General features: G+C 39.1%; 1 protein-coding gene and 1 long non-coding RNA gene across 2 annotated transcripts; both read left to right on the plus strand.

The window, feature by feature from the left end:
- The first annotated feature begins 205 nt into the window (after nucleotides 1–205).
- Nucleotides 206–11174, plus strand: LOC142143253 (protocadherin-19-like). Its single transcript, XM_075200966.1, has 7 exons — nucleotides 206–443; nucleotides 2153–2296; nucleotides 3726–3955; nucleotides 7419–7519; nucleotides 9818–9934; nucleotides 10904–11040; nucleotides 11151–11174. The coding sequence occupies exons 3-7, from the start codon at nucleotides 3756–3758 to the stop codon at nucleotides 11172–11174; spliced, it is 579 nt and encodes a 192-aa protein (XP_075057067.1). The 5' UTR covers nucleotides 206–443; nucleotides 2153–2296; nucleotides 3726–3755.
- Nucleotides 11175–12504: 1330 nt separating this feature from the next.
- LOC142142995 (uncharacterized) lies at nucleotides 12505–20113 on the plus strand. The gene is made up of 3 exons (XR_012689445.1): nucleotides 12505–12691; nucleotides 16723–16820; nucleotides 19997–20113. It is a non-coding gene; the product is annotated as an uncharacterized LOC142142995 (long non-coding RNA).
- Nucleotides 20114–20665: the final 552 nt, after the last annotated feature.

The following is a 20665-nucleotide window of genomic DNA, read 5'->3' on the forward strand; positions in this document are numbered from 1 at the left end:
CGCGCCGCGGAAGCACCACAGGGAGTGATGGAAGAACGCCTGCAAGCTGGACGGATCAGGAATAGGAGATAAGCGGGAAGGGGGGGAGCTCACAGGGGGGCCTCACAGTATCCCTAGCCCGGGGGCCTCCATTGCCTTAATCCAGCCCTGCCTAAGGTGATCTAAATATAAAACTGCAGTACACAATTTCTGTAGAAGTATTGTAACAAAGTTCCCAGTTCATATTTTGACACATCTGTGTCCATGATGTGATATGTACAAGCTTGTATTCGGCAGTGGTTCAAGGTTTATCTGCTTATTTGAGGATAGATGAAGATGACCAGTATGAAATCGATGGACTGCTTGGGAACATTGTGGTGAAAAATCATCTTGACTATGAAACCAAACAAATTTCACTACTAACTATTACAGCTACTAATAACAAGACCACTCCCTTTTATCAGGTAAGTGGTTGTAATAATAACATTTAAATGAATGTGTGGACACTGTTTCTGCTATATATTTGGAAGTGTAGATGAACATAGATTTGCACATTGTGATATTGGAAACAGTCTGTATGTACCACTAGAGCAAAAGCTTATTGTAGTTAATGCAATGTCATTACTAAACCTGACCATATATTGGCTTTAAATTTAGGCAATTAATTTTTGTCTTTGCAGAGGTAAGGAAAAATATTATCATAAAACCTGTATAGGGAAAGAGTCGCCTCTCAACCTTAGGCACAGGACTAGTGTGACTAGGAGTCCAATCATTTTGAACAGATAAATGTGACACTCGGGCGCCGAGAGGAAGAGGGGGTGGCAGGTACAAAGTACTAGTGCCTGGGCCTGCCAGTATAGTGGGAGGAGTCACAAACTTGGTGTGGACCTGCCCCCTTTGGTGTCTATTGGAGGGGCCCCAAGAAATTATGTACCAGGCCCGTAATATCTCTTAGCGGCCCTGGTGACACCCACATGACCTGACAGTTGCTCAATCCATACAAAGTTTTGAATTTGGTTGCCAAGTCCTGTAAAACAATGATTAAAAGCTATTCCTAATAGTTATGTGTACATCAGAAATTCTAAGAAAATAAAAGTTTAATGTGACAGAATACCATCAAGGAAAATCAGGACAGTCCTTGGAAAACCAAGGAATGCGAGACTTCTAACTGTGCTAATGCCAAATCCATCCCGTGCAAGATAGATACAGGGCAGACATTTGGGGGTCTATGCATCAATTTGATGCGGTGAAACTAAATATGGATCACTGCACATCGCAGTGATGCATATTTATGTACCGCTAAGATGCATAATGCCGGGACTACTCTGGGAGCCTCGGTGAAATGACCCCTCTCCTGCAATCTCATTTTCCTGCAGGAGGAAATCGCACAGCACTAACCATGTATCTGATTCTGCGAAGCCGGAGAGGCTTCAGCAGAATCCCATAGGAAATGACAGGTAACATCATCCTGAGATGGCGATACCTGTCTGCGCAATCCAAAGCTTAGCAAAGCTTGATGCTTTTCAGAACATCGCAGTCCACATATTAACTTATGGGGACTGTGATGCTGCACGGTATTAGCCTAAACGTTAGGCATTTAATGCATAACAAATATACTTAAAACAGCCGTTTCCACATCTTTTAAGTGGAATTTAGCTTGATGCATAGACCCCATACTATTATAGTAAATAGTGTTAATCCAGTGAAATATAGTGTAGAAATAAGTACGAAATAAATGTAGTAACAGACTTACCTATAATTACTCTTGCGGTCGTCTGTGTTTGTCCCTTAGGATTGAAAGCATTTTCTTACAATGCAGAGAACATAAACAATGACCATAAAGTGTAGTAATCTAAAAGTACTTTAATATAAAGTCTAACATACATTAATCAAGTTTAAAGGAGATTATCTGATAATTCATATAATTCATAAATCCAAGGATGCTATATCTAGTAGGTCAGCTTGGAAGTAATTTCTGATTCAGAATAACAATGTGGGAAATAGTCCAACCAGGATCAGATACCCATAATTTTGTTATCGACAGGGTGATCTTCTTTTAATAGTGTCCCTCAATACTTCTCCATTGAATAGTGTTTTAATGTTTATGTTTTTGTTTTTTAATACATTGTGATTTTATAGTATTTTTAATCATCATTTGTTTTATGTCTTTCAGACGAGAACCCAACTCACTATTCACTTATTTGATGAAAATGATAATGCTCCGCAGTTTACCCAGAAACAATATTTTGCTGAAATAGATGTGAACAGTCCAGTGGGGTCACATGTGTTAGTTGTAAATGCAACAGATAGAGATCAGGTACATAGTAGATGTCTAATAATTATTACCTGGCTTTTCATTGTTAAAAAGCTACAAGCTCAATTGTCACAAGTGGAATAATTTGGTTACTCATCCAGCCTACAAATATTTATAGTACAATATAATACACCATTTCTATCCTCTTGTATGTAAATAACTAATGTTAGGATGCATTCAATTCATATATAAGATCTGGATAAAAACTAAAACCCCTCACTCAAGGTTCTGCAAGACTGCTGAACTCAATTACAAATCTACCTTTTACAATGGGCAGGAGGAGCCTAAGTAATTATAGCTTATGTTTATTTTAATTCTGTCAAACAATTATTTTTTTGTCCTGGGAGTTAAAACCACAGGGAAATCTGGGTTCAGTTTATTTTGGCCAAATCCTAAAACATTAAAGATCCTGCAGAATTTGGAAGTGCCTGCAGGATTCAGTACATTGCTAATTTAAGCTGGACATGTCTTCTTTACCTATAAACAGGCTGACACTGTCGAAGATCCAATACATTTATTCTTATTGACTGAATATTACAAATAGGAATTAACTTGTATAATTAGTAACTTCCTTCATTACATTGCTATATGACAGTAGCCATTTTGCTTTTAAACTAATAGAATGACTTTTGGATTTGATTTTATCATAATTAGTTTCCATACAAGTTGTTTATACCTATCAAAAAATAATTGGCAGAAAGCGCTTATTTACCTTTGCATGCAGAGGGTGCAGTCCCTACGGGGTCTGAAGATGAGGGGACTGGGGCCTTGAGGTGAGGGGGGCGGCGGACTGGCAAATGCATGTACAGTGAAGACAAAATGAAGCTTCATCGCGCATGCGCTGGTCCCCACTCATTAACACAAAAGAGAATGAGGGGCCTTCAGAGGGTATCAATTCAGGTATCTTGTGGTGCTCATCACGAGGATAGTTAATTGCAAGTTTCTAAAAGCCATGGGCAGCACAGTGGCTAAGTGGTTAGCACTTCTGCCTCACAGCGCTGGGGTCATGAGTTCAATTCCCGACCATGGCCTTATCTGTGTGAAGTTTGTATGTTCTCTCCATGTTTGCGTGGGTTTCCTCCGGGTGCTCCGGTTTCCTCCCACACTCCAAAAACATACTGGTAGGTTAATTGGCTGCTATCAAAATTGACCCTAGTCTCTGTCTGTCTGTCTGTCTCAGTGTGTATGTTAGGAAATTTAGAGCTGCAATGGAGCAGGGACCGATGTGAATGAGTTCTCTGTACAGCGCTGTGGAATCAGTGGCGCTATATAAATAAATGGTGATGGTGATGATGTTTTGCAATCAGTTGTGTTGGAACTATGATAGCACTCAAGGAAAATTGTAATTTAAACCATGTTATTACAGTATGTGAAATAATATGCATTTGCCTAAGAACTGTGTTATTAAACATCATGACCCAAAATGTTACAGGGAGATAATGGTGTAATTGAGTACTTCCTGATGTCGTGTGAATACTTCCTGTTTGAAAATAAAAGAGATGGAAAAATAATTACTGGAAAACGCCTGGAACCAGGAGAGATAAATGTAACAGTTTTTGCTAAGAACAGAGGATTTCCTTCACTCAATAACAACGCTTCAGTTACTGTAAATGTGGTGAATAAAGACCACTCATTGCCAGTATTTAGCCCACAGGAAGTAAGGTGAGTTTTCTTTTCTAATAAAATGATTGCTATTGCTTAGATTCCAATAGTTCCTATTTCGGTGTGACTGACCCAATCAGTGGACCCAAAAAAGGGCAAGATTGTGGGCATGATTTAAGTGGGCCTGTCCATGATCTGGGCATGGTTTGCTATTGAAGAAGGTTGGGAGCTATGAGATTGTTATACACACAAATATATACATTCCCACATCTTTACATCCCCTGGCCATCAGCAATGTTTAGTGCAATCATATAAATGCTTATCCAATGCATACCTCTCAACTTTTACGGTTGGGGAATTGGGACAAATGTCATGTGTCCTTGGCTTCTGATGCACTGATGCCCTCCCTTAAAATCACCATTCATTGTCATGTAGCACCCCCATTCCCCACTGTTCTGCTATACAGAGCAGCAGTGAACAGGGCATAGCTCCCAGCCCCCCAACCTGATTGGGGGGCTAGACGGAGCCGGAACTGGCCCAACTGAATTGGGACTGCCGGGAGCTATGTAAATGGAGGAATCTCTCACCATCCTTCTGTTAAGCAGACATGTTTATTAACATACAGACATGTTTATAACATACAGAATATTCTCCTGGATAGAGGAAGCAGAACCTATGTGAGAATAAATGTAACAGTGGCATCTAGTGTCTGACATCCATTTGCAACAAACTAATTTATCACAATAGGCATTGGTAGTTCCGGTAATAGCTGGGTATTGCATGTGTAGAGAATTGGGTGATGGAGCGTGCATACAGGATGGAGGTGGGGGAAATAAAGAACTTCATGTAACACTTGAAATCTGTCTGACTGTAGTCGTAATCTTTATACAGATAACTTGAGTATTATTTCACAGCGCAGGGGTCATGGGCTTTGATTAAGAACAAAGCCCAATCTGTGCAGCTTTTGTATGTTCTCCCTGTGTTTACATGGGTTTCCTCCCACACTCCATAGACACATTGGTAGGTTCATTGGCTTTTGACGAAATTATCCCTAGTGCATGTGTGTCCGTGTGGTAGGGAATATAGATTCTAAGCTCCACTGTCAATTGTATTCTCTACTTTTGCATTGTATCACAGCCATAAAAATTACTTTGTGTGTCTGTTTTATTTTCCCATAAAAATAATGAGCAGGAAAAGTTCTACCCAATTCTTTTCGAGTAGTATCTTCACTTACGTGCACTTATCAGTACCTGAATCTGCTTACCACTGTTTGGATGGTGAGAAAATTCAGGGACTGCGGGATTCAAGCATAGAGGACACTGAATATTAGTATTTCCATAAATAATGTATACCCTATCCCCAAAAAAACAATAAAAACAATTTCATTATTAAAAAAATATATATTTTTTAAAGTGAAGGACACTTGGTATTGCATTTGTGTCAAAAAATACAAGTGAAGTACATATAAAACATTTAAATGCTTGTGACTTTGATATGTGGTTTACATGTGGTATATCCTCAGTTGCTGACGTGTTTGCATAGGTTTGCATATGTGTCCTAATGCAAGTGGTATTAACCTTTACCCCACATTGAAATACATGTGAAATACTATGCTAGTAAAATAATGCTCCCCAAAATCCAGAGCCAGCACCAGCGCTAAACAGCCTGTGCTGTTTCCCACTAACAGAGGGTAACAGCGAGCATGGGGCCCCTGTGCTAAAATGGTAACCACCAGTACCAGGCTAGACACACTGGCTCAGTCACACTGTCCTAAACTACAATGCCGGGTTCCCTTGTCATCATAGGCACTAGCTCCAGCCTAGTCAGAGCAGGGCTGGAGCCTTTATGGGGAGGGGGACAAAGAAACAGCTGCTTCCTCTCCTAGTTCTTCTTACCTTCTGCTCTGGGCTGTGGAGCCAGGGTACTGAAAATATAGGGATCCCTGAAGTGGCAACTAGTATCAGTATAATCGTCCGAAGCCCCTAAGACCCTTGTCCATTATACTAACATAGTAAAAATAAATAAATACACATTTTCAAATAAAGTTTACTTGTATAAAACACTCCTGAAACCCACATTCACCACTTTATTATCTAATAAAATCTACTTTATTTATTGTTGATCCATCATAACCCGATGCAAAATAGTTTTATTTGTAATCCAATATAAGAGAAAGCCCATAAAAGCCAATGCTTGCTATAAGCACTTGCCATTAAATGACTATCATCATCATCATCAACATTTATTTATATAGCGCCAGCAAATTCCGTAGCGCTTTACAATTGGGAACAAACATCAATAAGACAATACTGGGTAATACATACAGACAAAGAGGTAAGAGAACCCTGCTCGCAAGCTTACAATGACTTTGGGCTGGAGTGATTGAGGGTTTTATAACCTGCTCAATGAATGACATATTATTCTCACACAGGCTGCTTGTGAGTCATAGTCAGCAGTTGAATTGGGTTTTATGTTGGAACTTTTTCTCACATTGGATTACATAGACAGAAGAATTACTAATTGGATTACAAAAACAGAAAAATGGCCCATTATATTATGATGAAGAATGAAAAAAGATTAAACTTTATTTTGATTTATTGTACTGCTGTAGAGCCTACATGGCCCAGCATTCACTGGCAGCCATTGAATGGAAGGACATGCTAGTGCTTGTGATTTAACAAGCACCCTCGATTAGTTCCACTATAACTGGTAGAAATTATTCAGTAATTGAGGCAAAAACAATTGGAGAATCATCGCTGTTCACAGTTGGATGCAGAGCTTTGAGTTTCGTGTCCAGCTTTCCTGCTCATCAAACCCTGCTCTTTTCCTGCGAGGTCCAATGACCAAACCATTCCATTGAATTGTCTAAAACATCAGGCACAATAAGTGGAACTTTTGTTGTGAAAAGTTGTGGTATTCTTGAAAATGTATAAGTTATTTTTATCTCACTGGATTAAATCGGCCTCTATATGTTGTTACTTTAAAAGAGTCAATTTACTCGGTTACTATGTTATATTCCATTCATTACAGTGCTACATTCAGATAGTTTACTATAGATTTAACAAACATTAATGCCACAGACACACTTTATTTGCTGTCACTGTACTCTTATTTATAAAACTCACAGAAGTTCTTGTTTGATTAACATTATGTGTTATAGTTGATCAGCAGTATGTTTTTAATTTAAAGTGACACTGCAGACAGTTGCCATGCATGTACCTTCTCTCTTTCATGCTATATATCATGGTATAGATTAGTATATTAGTATTCATATATTATGTATTGTATGTACATGTACATGTAACAGCCCTGTGATAATTCTTTAGTTCATGTTAAAGGTATTTTGTTTGCATTCATTACATACTGGAATTACACTTTTCTGCTTTATTGATATGAATAACAATTACAAACATCATTTGTTCTACACATCTCTTGTAGATGCAATATATTTCTGTTGCGAATTCTCCCTAGACACATCATTGTGTATGCCTAATAACCAATTTTATCTGTTTGTTTCTTTTAGCACTGTTTTAAAGAAAAATAAAGACAGAAATGATCCTGTTTACATATTTTCTGCCTTAGGGCAAAATATAATTTACAGAATTGTTGCTGGTAATGACAGGGGTAAGTATGGTAATGATGTATGACCATTCTGATTGTACTAGCATCAATGGTCTATGAGCATTCATGGTTGGTATGCACAGGGCCTGATTATCCAACAGGCTGACTAGGCTGCAGCTTAGGTGTGAGAGGCTCTTGGGGGGAAGAGGGCAAACCTTTTCCAGGGTGCAACGTAACAGGAGGAGGGATATAGTGAATTTAATTTTAAAATATAGAATAGTTGTTCTACAAAGTAAAAAGAAAGCAAAAGAAAAATGTAGTAAGGTTTTAATCTTGACATATTCTCATATTAAAGACTGAAGACAATGAGTCATCCTTGGGCGGGCGTTAGAGGATAATCAAGCAGAAAAGACAAGACTGGTGGCAGATGGAGGTGTGACAGCCCCCTGCCGCTCACATCTCCATGCTCGTTCATGCCTCCATTCTGCTATACAGTACAGATTTTAATAAAAACTAAATTAGCGCCAAAGATTGTTGTGACCCTTTTAAAAAGTCAAGTGGAGCTGAAAAAGGGCAACATAAACATGAGTGGGGGTGGGGTGGGATGAAAGAAGCTGAATTTTAAATGAAGAGCGGGTTAATTTTAACCAGCTGCATATTACCCTGGCGTGGAAGGCAAGGGGGCGCTACCAGCATATTAGCCTAGGACGGCCTGAACCTTTATTCAGGCTCTGGGTATGCAGTATATGTACTTCAGACAAATTTAGACTTGTTTTCATGCTATATATCATAGTATAGATTAGTGTTTGTGGGGGTATAGGATTTAGCGGTTTATTTAGCAAACTGCAATAACCCACAAATCCAGAGAAACATCTGTTTTTTATGGAGAATGGCTATCACATGAATGCATCATGGAGGTAACACAAGAGAAATCATAAGTTTTCCCTACATTAACCATTGATTACTGCAGTCCCCATAGAACCCTAAAGGTTCTCTGAAATTAGTAATTTATCCAGCAGCCAAAAGCATTGCTTTTCTCTGCAAACTAAGGTAATCTCAGGATGGTGTTACCATACCTGCTCCTATAGGGTCCAATGATGCTGGAAATGATTCGTTTGACCCCGGCAGAATCAGATCACTATGTGTGTGAGCGTTACCCACTCATGCGCTGAATTTCACTTCCTGCATTCTCTAGCTGCATTAGTCTGCCGATTAGAGGTAAAAATAATTGAATAGGGGTAACTGCAAGAATGCATACAAATTGCAATACTTGAAATCCCTGGCTTTAATATAATAACTCTTTTCTTCCAGGAATTATTTAATATAATCTGTATTGCCCCACCCCCCCTTCTTATAAATGAATAGAACATGTTAATAGGACATTGAGAACAAGGTAGGCTTATACTTACTTTCTCGGTCCCTTAGGCCCTGGGGGATACTATAGAAACTCCCTCAACATCAACTTTGCCTTTTACAACGCCACATTGCCTGAGCAGACATTGTAATACACATATTAACTTAGGACCACTCCTGAAGCTTCATTTAGCGACTGTCTGGAACGTACTAGTGGTAACAGACGCAAGTGCAACAGTTTATTCTACTGGGTCACTTCCAACATTTCTGTAAGTAAATGCTTATACTTAGAAGTGAGTGGGAAAGCTCTGGGCCCTAAACTGTAAAACCAAACTTCCTTATTATTATTATCTTCCACCAGGATTTGTTTCAGGATTTATCTGTAACCTCAAGTTTCAGGGTTTTTTAAGCACAGCCTAACTCTTAGAATTAGAGGTGAGCAAAGATGTGACAGAACAGGCCGTTTTGCAGAGGTGTGAAACTCCAGTAGCACAATCTTCAATGTCAGCCTTTGCTTCGCTAAACTATGTAATTTATAGTCCAGACACTGAGCTGAGAGGACGACCGTGTCAATTCATTCTGCTCTGCAGTCTGGTTAGGGAGGTATAGAAAACTAGAGAACACTTAATGCTAAATTCCGAAATATGCAAAATTCCACATCCAAAAGTGGTTTTGAAAATTCTACTTATCTCTACTTAGGACACCAGTTAAAATCAAATTCTAATTTCTATGAGATTTTACTTATCACTTCAAGTAACTACAACAGTATTTTTCTCTTTTTGTCCCAAAAAAGTCTGAAACTAGAAAAAATTATTTAAACGATACTTAATAAATAATAATATAGGCAGCAATACATCCATATCTATATATACAGCATATGTGTGTATATATATATATATATATATATAAAATCTCAATTGTAGGTGGAAAGAGCCCTTGCAAAATCTGCCCCTGAGCGTATTACCAAACTTACTGTATTATTTTATTTAATTTCACTCTTATTTACAGGTCAGTTTAATTTGAATGAGAAAACTGGAGAATTACGGACAACAAAAACATTTAATTATGGTATGCAACCATCCTATACTATTACTGTGGAGGCAGAGAGAACACCTGAATTGCAAGGTAAACATGAACGGATCTCCACACATAATGTATTTCTGTGAGATGCAGTGGCGAGCAGCTTGTGGTGGCTGTGGGAAGGTAGATGTTAGCAGACAAATACTAAAACATTGTATATTTTGCACTGTGATTTCTTAAAAGGCATACAAACAATTCTGTACTCTGTGTCACATAAGCAGAGTAAGCATAGGGTAGATATTATGGATGTTTTAAAATTCTATCTCCTGGACTCAGACAGTTATTGGCCATTTGATTTAATAAAATCTAATGAATAAAATAAATCTAAAGTAAATGCAACAACACATGAGAAAGTTACTTACGTTACCTTTTAGAAGAAGTCTAAAAGCCATTTCACTCTCTTAATCCTTTTAACTAAAACAATGAAACAAACATCCTAATTTTGAAAGTGATTTTTAAAGGCTGTTGCACAAGGAAAATGTGCTGTTACACAAATCACCGACCATATCTAGTTCTTCTAGCTCTAATACATAGTTTACAACAGAGGTGGAACTTGCGAGCTGTGGGCCCCGATGCAGGGAAGCTGTAAGAAGGGAACCGGAGCCCACAGCTCGCTAGTTCCCTGTGCAGCGGGCCCCATTATCTCCATGGGCTCCAGTGCAACGCACTTGCTGCACCAATGTTCGCCCCGCCACTGGTTTACAAAGTCAAAGTAAGATTCTGATCAGATACTTTGGGTGACAGCACATTTTTCCTGTGCAGAAGTTTTCATAAATGTCCCTCTATGTGTCCAGGACACATGGAGAGACTATGATAAACAATGTGATTTTGTCTTGTTTCCATCAGTGTATGGTTCAAGTAAATAGTTGCCATGGGAACAGCCTCTTTTAAATACAAGATCCTAGCCCTATGTATTTCTATGTTCAATATATTGTACACTACTGACCACATGAAGGGCAACACTCATATGCATTGTAGTTGGAATAGTGAGTTTACCCTGGTGTTTTGTTACAGGTCCTTTACCTATGAATTTTGCTCAGTTAAAAATCATTGTACCCGACTTCCATGCTGGACCTTTGTTTGAGAAACAGCGATATGCTGCTAGAATACTAAACTCTGTGCCATCTGGATTTTCAGTCATCAGAGTCACGGTATGTTGCTGCCTGTGCATTCTATGTTTCTTATCGTGTTTAAATTAATATCAGCCATTTAAAACGAAAAAATTATTTAAATCTACTGAAAGCATTCTTCTCACATAAAGATGATTGAGCTTGAACATGTATAAAGCATATTTCATCATCATTATCATCATCAACATTTATTTATATAGCGCCAGCAAAGTCCGTAGCGCTTTACAATTGGGAACAAACATTAATAAGACAATACTGGGTAATACATACAGACAGAGAGGTAAGAGAACCCTGCTCGCAAGCTTACAATCTATGGGACAATGGGAATCTGAAACACAAGGGCATGTGCTACATCATATTACACATTGGACCAGCTAGAATACAAAGGTAAAAAGTATTGAGTGGGCTGTGTGATCAGTCACACAGCAATGTTGGTCAGAGGGTTGTTGTCTTGTGTTAGCTGTGTAGAGGGTGGTAATAGGGTAACCTAGGGAGATTAAGATGCTGATTGAGGAATATCATAAGCTTGTCTGAAGAGGTGGGTTTTCAGAGAACGCTTGAAGGTTTGATGACTAGAGGAAAGTCTTACTGTGTGAGGGAGGGAATTCCATGAAGTGGGTGCAGCCCGAAAAAGTCCTGTAACCGAGAATGGGAGGATGTGATGAGAGTGGGAGAGAGACGTAGATCTTGTGAAGAATGGAGGTGTCGAATAGGGAGATATTTTGAGACAAGTGAGGAGATGTATGTTGGTGTAATTTTGTTGATGGCCTTGTATATTTGGCTTTTTATGCAAAAATGATCATGTACAGTAGAAAAATAGTCATGGGAATTTTTTTTAATATATATATATATATATATATATATATATATATATATAGTTTTGTTATTATGATATAATCATGACCATAGATCTGGCGATCTTCAGGCCAGATGTGGCCCCCTTAAAGCTTTGTTCATGGCCTACCACATTTCCCACCCAAAGGACAAAGCTGATTGTGACTGAGACCTCAATTTGAGATTGTCCTACCTCAGTTGACAGTTGGGAAGTATGATATATGCTTTAAACACCTTAAAGTTGCAATTCAAATCAGATACAATCAGCTCCCAGGCAAAGAGGCTTGCATGTAACAAGTGGTGGCTTGAATACAAGACCCCTTATATAGGCCTGATAGACAGCAATCAAGACAACATTAGGTAGGATTTTATGTATGTCTGCTACTGTCTCAGCAGTGGTTCATGTCACTCTGAATCTGAGTGACCAATGAGCAGAGCACTGACTCAGACTGTCATGTAAATGGAATACCCAGAAGTCAATGCTGCAGAAAAGGAATGGTTTACTTACATGCAGTAGCTATCTAGAACAACCTTTTTTCATTGGCAAGATAGTTATACTATACTAGTTAGTAATCTTCATACTCTATATATTTAAGTTAGTAACAATGTATGTTTAATTTTAACTCCTGTAAACATTATTTTAAAGGCTAAAGACCAAGATTTAAGATTGAATGGAACACTTATCTACAGCTTGGTGAATCAGTCAGGGGAAGAATTTGTTATTGATAAATACACAGGACAGATTTTAGTTGGGTCTGTGACAGCAAAAACTGGAATATTTCACTTCAAAGTCCAGGCTACAGACACCAACGGTCTCTCTGACCAAACTGTTGTTCAGGTAAGATGTCCCTGCTGTGAATGATTTATGTGAGTCATCCTTAAACATATTGGAGAGGCCTCCTACCTTAGTTGTGTCTCTTCCAAAAATTTTGCAGCGGTGCAAGCTCCATATATGGTGTAATGGTGTTTAAAAGGGAGATAGTTTGGTTGCTGATAAGTAGTTTGAGCACACTGGATTAATTAAATGGCAGTCTTTAAAGGACAAAATATACTCAATAGATAAAATGGATAAATTGCATAAAATAAATGTCAATTTAGTATGAAAATAAGTAATAGGTAAATTGAAAATAAAAAATGAAAATAAAAGTAAAGTAAAATAAATGAAAGTATATTTAAAATTGAAAGCTGTGAATATTGAGTATCACAATTTGATTGATGAATTGATTGATTAAATAGTTATATGGGTCATAATTGTCGGATATTTTCTTGGATTCCTGTTGTGCTGAGTCCAGGGTTAAATGGTTTAGTTCCAGGGGCATGTAGGTAGAAGGAGATGGGATGGTTTTGATTTAGCTATAAATGGTGAGTGTGTAATAGGCAAGCATTAAGTTCTTGGTTTTGGTGGGATCATACCGTGCTAAGGTTTGGAGGATCGGCCCACTTCTCTGTGGTGTGGTGCCCGATGTGATGGCATTCCGGAGGGGTAACCTTCTGTTGCCGGTCTCTTTATGCTGTATCTAGCTGCTGGCCATAACAGCAGGTCAGGTGGTTTCAGTTGCTAGGAGCCATTTACAAGACCAGTGCTTCCAAAATAGTGTTTGCAGTTCGGATGTTTTTTGGTGTTGTGCTGTCAAACACAGCATCCTGTCTTTTGGCTGTTTGCTAGTACAAATAAGATACTGCCCCTCACACAAAAGCCTTCATATTTAAACACTTGGATTTTAATAAATACCAATAAATAATTTTTTTGTGGTAGTGCTGCTCACAAGTTTATGCTGCTCACAGTCAAACACAGCACCCTGTCTTAGACGCTTACTAGCACAGATTTGGTACTGTCCCTGACACAATAGCCTTCAGATTCAAACAGCTGGATTTTAAATGCAAGAAATGCTTTGTTTTTTTGTCCACTCCTAATTAGTTTACTAAAATACTAATACTCCATAGACAGTGATTGCCTTCTCTTCACTCTCACACCCACTTTAACACACATTTTCAAGAGACTTTGATGTGTAAATAAGCTGTAAAGATTTCTGTAGTAAAATCACAGCTAGTCCAGTACACACTGATTGTCTTTTTCACCCTCTCCAACACTCTACAACTCACTTTATCAGCGCACAATTCCAGCAACCTGACATGCTGTCATTTCTAAAATGACAGGTGTGAACAGAAGAGAGGGCTATCTATCAAAGATCCCAGTCCATGTGGGAAGCAACATTTTCCCTGGAAATTAAGTTTTGCCTCTTTTCAGATCCAAATTTAGCAGGAGAGACTGAGTCATGGCTCGGTTGAACTCGGAATCCTAGAGTTCAGATCTTTTGGATGTCTTTGAATCCGAACCACTCATCACAACTTTTGTCTACACTGGAGGCGGAGTGTGGGTGTGAGGAGTGAAGAATGGCTCGGGACCTCTCTGCCATTGTCATTGTAACAATCAGAGTGGCCCTATACCACTCTTCACTCATTGAGCCAGTGGCACCCTCAGCCTAGCATCCTTGGTGGCGGCAACTTCTGCAGCATGCTAATTATGGCCCTGCAAAAAAGTTACAACTGTGTGGACTTCATTTTTAGGAGATTTATTGGTGTCCCCTATGTACTTCTGTATTTGTATTATTTTTTTTTAAACTTTTTATTAGAAACATCTTTTTCCCAATAGAAAATGCATTACAGAATCTCGAGAGGTTAATCAGTAATAGATAACACGTGTTTACATACAACAGGACACTTAAACACTCTCATGGTTCTCTCCTACTCTGGAGATAATTGTATATTTATCTAATACAGTAAAGATGTTGTTTTAACATTTCAAAAAGAGGGGGGGTATACAGGGACCAGTGAGCGGTATGGGGGGGAGGGGGGTAAAGGATTCACGCATCAGGTAAGAAAAAAAGATGTGCTTGCTTAGGAGTATCTTTCCATGGTTAGATTCCACTAGAACTGGAGTGGAGGTTGATTGTGATATGTGGCCCGTGAGGACCAAACTTTGTAGAAGGAGACGGAGGAGCCCCTCAGCACACTAGTAATGTGCTCCATCTGGTACGCGTGCCAGATCCGACTGCAGACCATCTGGAGTGTTGGTGGTGTGGAGTTTTTCCAAGAAGCCGCTATCTGACATGTGGCAGCACTGATGATGTGCCTGAAGAGCTCGGATTTGGTGAGGTCTGGGTGTGGTAGCGGTAGTAAAATGTGCTTAGGGTCAGGTGGTATGTGAGCATTTAGGATTGCTGAGGCTAATGCAAGAACTGCTGTCCAGTATGAGCGGATGCCGGGACAGTCCCACCATATATGCATGAATGTTCCCGTCTGACCACAGTTTCTCCAACAATCAGCACTGGTCTGTGGATATATTTTTTGTAATCTCGAGGGGACATAATACCATCTGTGCAACAGTTTGTTAGCATCTTCTTTAATGCGGACATTTATAGAACAGTGAGCTGTACCATCATATACATCCGACCATTCTTCCTCATCCAGTACAGTCCCCAGGTCAGCCTCCCACTGAGTCTGAAAGCGATCCTTCACAGGCGGAGTGGCAGGAAGTAAAGTATTACATAGAATAGAAATGAGACCTTTGGAGGCTGGGCCCGAAAGACATGGATTCTCAAATGTGGTGGGTGGCCTGGAAGAGAGTTGAGCCTTGACTGTTTGGTGGTAGTGCCTAACCTGAAGATACTGATGGAACTGTCTTGGAGCAAAGCCACACTGTTCCACCAACTCCGAGAATTGTGGAAATATTTCTGTTCTGGTTATATGATTGAGTAACAGCAGCTTGCCCGTACCTGCCCATTTCATATACATAGAGCGAGATAACCCGGGCGTAAAGGCCGGGTTAGACCACAAAAGTACTAGAATCGAAGGGGTAGGAGAGAGGGAAGTGATTCATCTACACCAAATTGATAAAGACAGGGCCAGAACTGGATGGGCTCAGACAGAGGCCGGGTGCTGTGTGGCTGGTAGCCATAGTACAGAGCAGATCGGTGAGCCACCCAGTATGTCCGACTCTATGTCCACCCATACCCTAGTTCCAGTGGGAGAATGCCATTGCACACACTGAGCCAGTCTCGCAGCATAATAGTAATTGCGGATGTTAGGGATGCCAAGACCACCCGCTGCGGGAGAGCGCTGTAGAATGCGAGCAGAGATCCTGGGCCTCTTGTTCGACCATATAAACCGCATTATTAATGTTTGTAACATTTTTAGGATAGAGGGGGGACCCTGATAGGGAGAGTGTGGAAAAGGTATAATAACCTTGGGAGCAAGTTCATTTTCACAGACGTTATCCTTCCCACCCAGGATATCATGTGTTTGTCCCATGCTTTTAAGTCTTTTTTTATGAAGGGGGGGTAATTAGCTTGGTAGATATTTTCCACCTTTCTGGTAAGGGCTATGCCCAAGTATCTTATGTGTACGGAATTCCAGTGAAAGGGGAAATTTAGTTCTAGGAGTTGCTTTAACTTAGGGGGAATATGGAGATCAAGGATATCTGTTTTGGCTGTGTTTATCTTAAAGTTTGATATTGTGGAAAAGATTTCAAGCTCTTGAAATAGGTTGGGGAGAGAGGTTAAAGGGTTAGTTAGGGTAAGGAGAATGTCGTCCGCATAGAGGGCTATCTTATGGGTACTGGAAGGTGGTTGTATCCCCGTTATATTAGGATTTATACAGATTCTCGTAGCTAAGGGTTCTATCTCTATTTCTATTTTTAATAGTATACATTAGGGTGTCAGTGTCTATTTCAATAGTTCTCAGGTCATTTTTGCCTGCGTACCCCATTTTTAAATTGCACATGCACTTTTGCCAATAATATCTATGAATGTGCAGAAAAGAATGGAATAAAATGATTGTAATAAAGTTATTGATTTTTTTATCTTACAGATAAAAGTGGAATCCTCATCCTCTTCTAACGATGTTGCAGAAATTAAAATAAATCAGACATTAAATGAAGTGGAACCTCATATTCCAAAAATTATCAGGTACAGCTGTGTGTTTTAAGGTGACCTGTTAGGAAATCTATGGTTCTCCAGCTGTAATAAAACTACAAGCTGAAATTTGATTACAAACAAGGGAAAACCGCACCAGGTAGTCCACGTACTTCCTCAATAATGTATATGTCAATCTTGCCTAAATGGCATTATTCATACAAACTACAAGCCTCAGAATAAGGAGCAGTTACAACAGCTGGAGAGCAACATGTTCCTTATTTATGCTTTGAGTAAAGCAGTAGGCAGATGCCATTTTTTCATCTTTGTTTCAAGGTTTTATCCACTCACATTTAAAGTGAGTGGGTTTTGCATTATTTTTCTGTAGGTAGTAGCTGCTTATAGCAAACAGTGGTTACTTTCCACAACGTTTTGTTACATTGTTGCCATTGCAGTAAACGACCAGGCCGGTGGCGATCATAATTCCGACAGTGGAAATGCTGGCACTTAACCTGCTGACATGAACATGTACGGCAGGCTAAATGCCGACACTTTCATTGTGCCGACAGGTTGACATTGTCGAAAGTGTGATTGGCGACATTGACAATGTCACCAATCACAATGAGGACATTAAAAGAGCAATGCCATCGGGTCTGGCGACTATACCACGGACCCGCCACCACTGCTCTTTTAATCTTAAGATTAAAAAATGGGATACTGGTTGGACACTTTTGCCACGGCCGATAGCCACAAAGCAGCGACAGCCACAGAGGAAGGGGCTCCAAATGGTGCCTTGTGGATTCAAATGAATCCAGGAAGTGCGTTTCCTACCAGCAGTCCAAGGAGGCAAAGCAACACACTGGACCTCTGAGGGCTTCTGAAGCAGCTGCAGAGAAGCTGCTGCCCTGGAGTCTGGATATCCAGCTGTGTGAACACAAGTTTGGATTGGTTGCAGGACTAGACCCCTTAGCAGGGATCATGGAAATTAGTTGGGTGGGCGATAAAATATGAAATCTCTCTGTCCAGATTTAGTGGAGCTAAATAAATTCCCCCTCACCCTAGCAGCTCTCTGCCACTGAGTACAATGCTAACTTAAGCCCAGGTTTCAGGCTGATTCCTTGTGATATATAAAGGAATTATTATTATTATTATTATTATTATTGTAGATTTTTAAGGCACCACAGGGCTCCGCAGCGCTGTACAGTAGGGAAAGCTGGACATACATAAAACAGAGACATACAAGGCAGACAAAATAAATGCAGACATGAAAACAAAGGGTATGAAGGACCCTGCTCATTATAGAGCTTACATTGTAAGTGGAAGAGGGCACAGCTGAAACAAGAGGAGCGAGTGTGACTCAGAGTGAAGATTGCGATGGTTGTGAGTGTGTATTAGTGTGAATAGTATAATCAGGGATAAGATAAGCTCTAAAAAAAAGATGGGTTTTCAGAGAGCGTCTAAAAATTTGAAGGCTGTGGGAAAGCCTGATTGAGCATGGTAGTGAATTCCATAAGTGGGGAGCAGCACGGGAGAAGTCTTGTAGGCGGAAGAGAGGTGGTGACCAGAGACGAGACAGGGCACAGATCAGCCTGGATTGGATGAAATTCCTGTTCTGTTCCTCTGAGGCACAGTGAATGGGGCAGCGTTTTTCTGATGCATTGCAACTATACAGAGGTTCAGTATGCTCACAGGGACACAACTGCAGAAGTGAGAGCTATAGAAATATATAATCTTGTGCTAATTAAATCTACCTGGAGCTGAATATCAACTTCATTTAGTAAAAATATAGATATAATCGATTGTAGTATTATAGGGTTTTATTTTGACATATCAATAATACACTAATAGAAAAAAAGTTTAAAAAAGGAAACTTTAAAAATCTGAAAAAGTTTAAATATACTGTACACATTATACTAGCCCATTTAAATGTTTCTGAACTTGTTAAATTATACATTTATTTCTTTCAACAAACTAATTGTATGAAATAAGTCCTGGTTAAAACGACTGAAACATGTATTTGCCTAATATAACTGTACCTTCATAATCCCCAAACTTCCAAAAGTGTCATAACATTCAATCATTTACACTAATAAATGGAAAAAAATGTGCGCTTGGTTTAACCAACACATTATAAAACAAGACGATTGGTCTCTAAAAGACAAAGTAACCCTAGTCATAGCAGATAGAACAAATGCACCATGTCTAATTGATCCAGCCCCATTTCCTGATAGGTATACTGTTCCCATCACACTTTAACCCCCACACTGCCAAATGTTTTTATTCCTTATTGTTTTAGGCTACTTGTGTAAGTCTCCTGATGTGGAGAACAAAGCCCTTGTTATGGCTTCTGCTATGTTACTGTCCAAAAACACAGTGACAATCGTCCTAGTTTACATAAACTAAGCAACTTTGCTTTATTTCAATCATTGTAGGCCTTTGACAGTTTGGGTCCTGATGCAACTACCTTAATGTGAATGGCCTTAGCCGTGAGCCAGTCTCTAAATAAAAATAACAAATAAAAATAATGTACTTGTGTAAGCAATATATTATTGGTTGGAGCCTGAAACATAAGTAAATAAGACAGAACTCCCAGTTTTCCCCATTACCCAGGACCTGCTGGTGGATTGGTCATATCCATTAATAGGGTAATTTACCTTATGGTACTTCATACAGTTGCATGTCTTGTCTACTATTGGGGTCCCTATTGTACCTATTGTACTCTGTACAAACCTGGGTTTTGGTTTTTTATGCTTTTGAGCGATATCAGTTACATGGCATCACAACATCGCTACGGAATTTGCTGGCGCTATGTAAATAAATATTGATGATGATGATAAATGCCTTTAGCGCTTAAAAGATCTACGATGTAGGGTCATTACTGATCCATTACGTGACCGGTAAAACTGTGATCCTGATGATGATTTTACAAGAACATAGCCCAAGGTTCTGGGTAAGAATCCAACTAAAATACCCTTCTTGCCTAACATGAAAGAGTACAGTTTATCAAAATTGAATTAAAATTTAATTAATCCACATCAGAGTTTCTTTTTGCAACATTACCATTTATTCATTTTCTAAAATTTATTTTATAATATCTGTGTTACCCTTGTACTTTTTTATTGTTGTGCAGTATTTTAGTTAAACCTTTACTTTAACATATCTACATTCATGAAAAAATGCCTTTGTGCAGACTGTAATATACAGTATACAATGTTGTCTAATATTTACAGGATTCTGGAAGACACCCTACAACAGAACGTTACATTACTTCATTTGGGTTCTGATTCCAAAAATAAGCAAGATACAGACATTCAATTTCAAACTGTTGGTAAGAGTAACCAGGATGTAGACAGGTAAGGTCTTTGGGAAATCAGTCTGTATCGTCAGAATTTTTAATTTGATTCTCAGTAACGGCAGAATGACAACACATGACAATGTATTCATACACTACTCTTAGCAATACCTACAGATTCTCAGCTTCAGTCCTCCATTAGTTACTGCAGTCAATGATTACCAGCAGGGAGCTGTAACAAGTATAGTCATTAAAATTGCACCATCCTCGCTTCCTATGCACAAGCTGTCATAAATCTCTTACATGGAACAGATCCCTCTCAGCTTTTCCTCATTAAAAAAAAAAATATATAGTTTAAAAAAATATATAAAAACACACAATTTAAATAAAATAGCAATAAATTAACTAAATTAAAATATTTGTTTTCTGTGTCATGAATTGTAAGAAATAGTGCAGACCCTATCGTGAAATAAACAGATATGATATGTTACCTTACTGCACGAGGTCTGCCACCTTACACCACGTAAGTCCTTGGTAACTACTAATATTCCTATATTTTACAGCATTGTGGCGTACACTGTTGTACACAGGGTCAATCTTTGAGTCA

The sequence above is a fragment of the Mixophyes fleayi genome, chromosome 3 (assembly GCF_038048845.1).
Source record: "Mixophyes fleayi isolate aMixFle1 chromosome 3, aMixFle1.hap1, whole genome shotgun sequence".
In the NCBI taxonomy this organism is placed as follows: Eukaryota; Metazoa; Chordata; class Amphibia; order Anura; family Limnodynastidae; genus Mixophyes; species Mixophyes fleayi.

What these genes read in the sequence shown, in the direction of transcription:
- LOC142143253 (XM_075200966.1), top strand. Translation starts at nt 3,756, where the DNA reads ATGTCGTGTGAATACTTCCTGTTTGAAAATAAAAGAGATGGAAAAATA. An exon ending in TGTTGCTGGTAATGACAGGG is followed by an intron (nt 7,520 to 9,817) that starts GTAAGTATGGTA and finishes TCTTATTTACAG; the next exon opens with GTCAGTTTAATTTGAATGAG. An exon ending in GAGAACACCTGAATTGCAAG is followed by an intron (nt 9,935 to 10,903) that starts GTAAACATGAAC and finishes GTTTTGTTACAG; the next exon opens with GTCCTTTACCTATGAATTTT.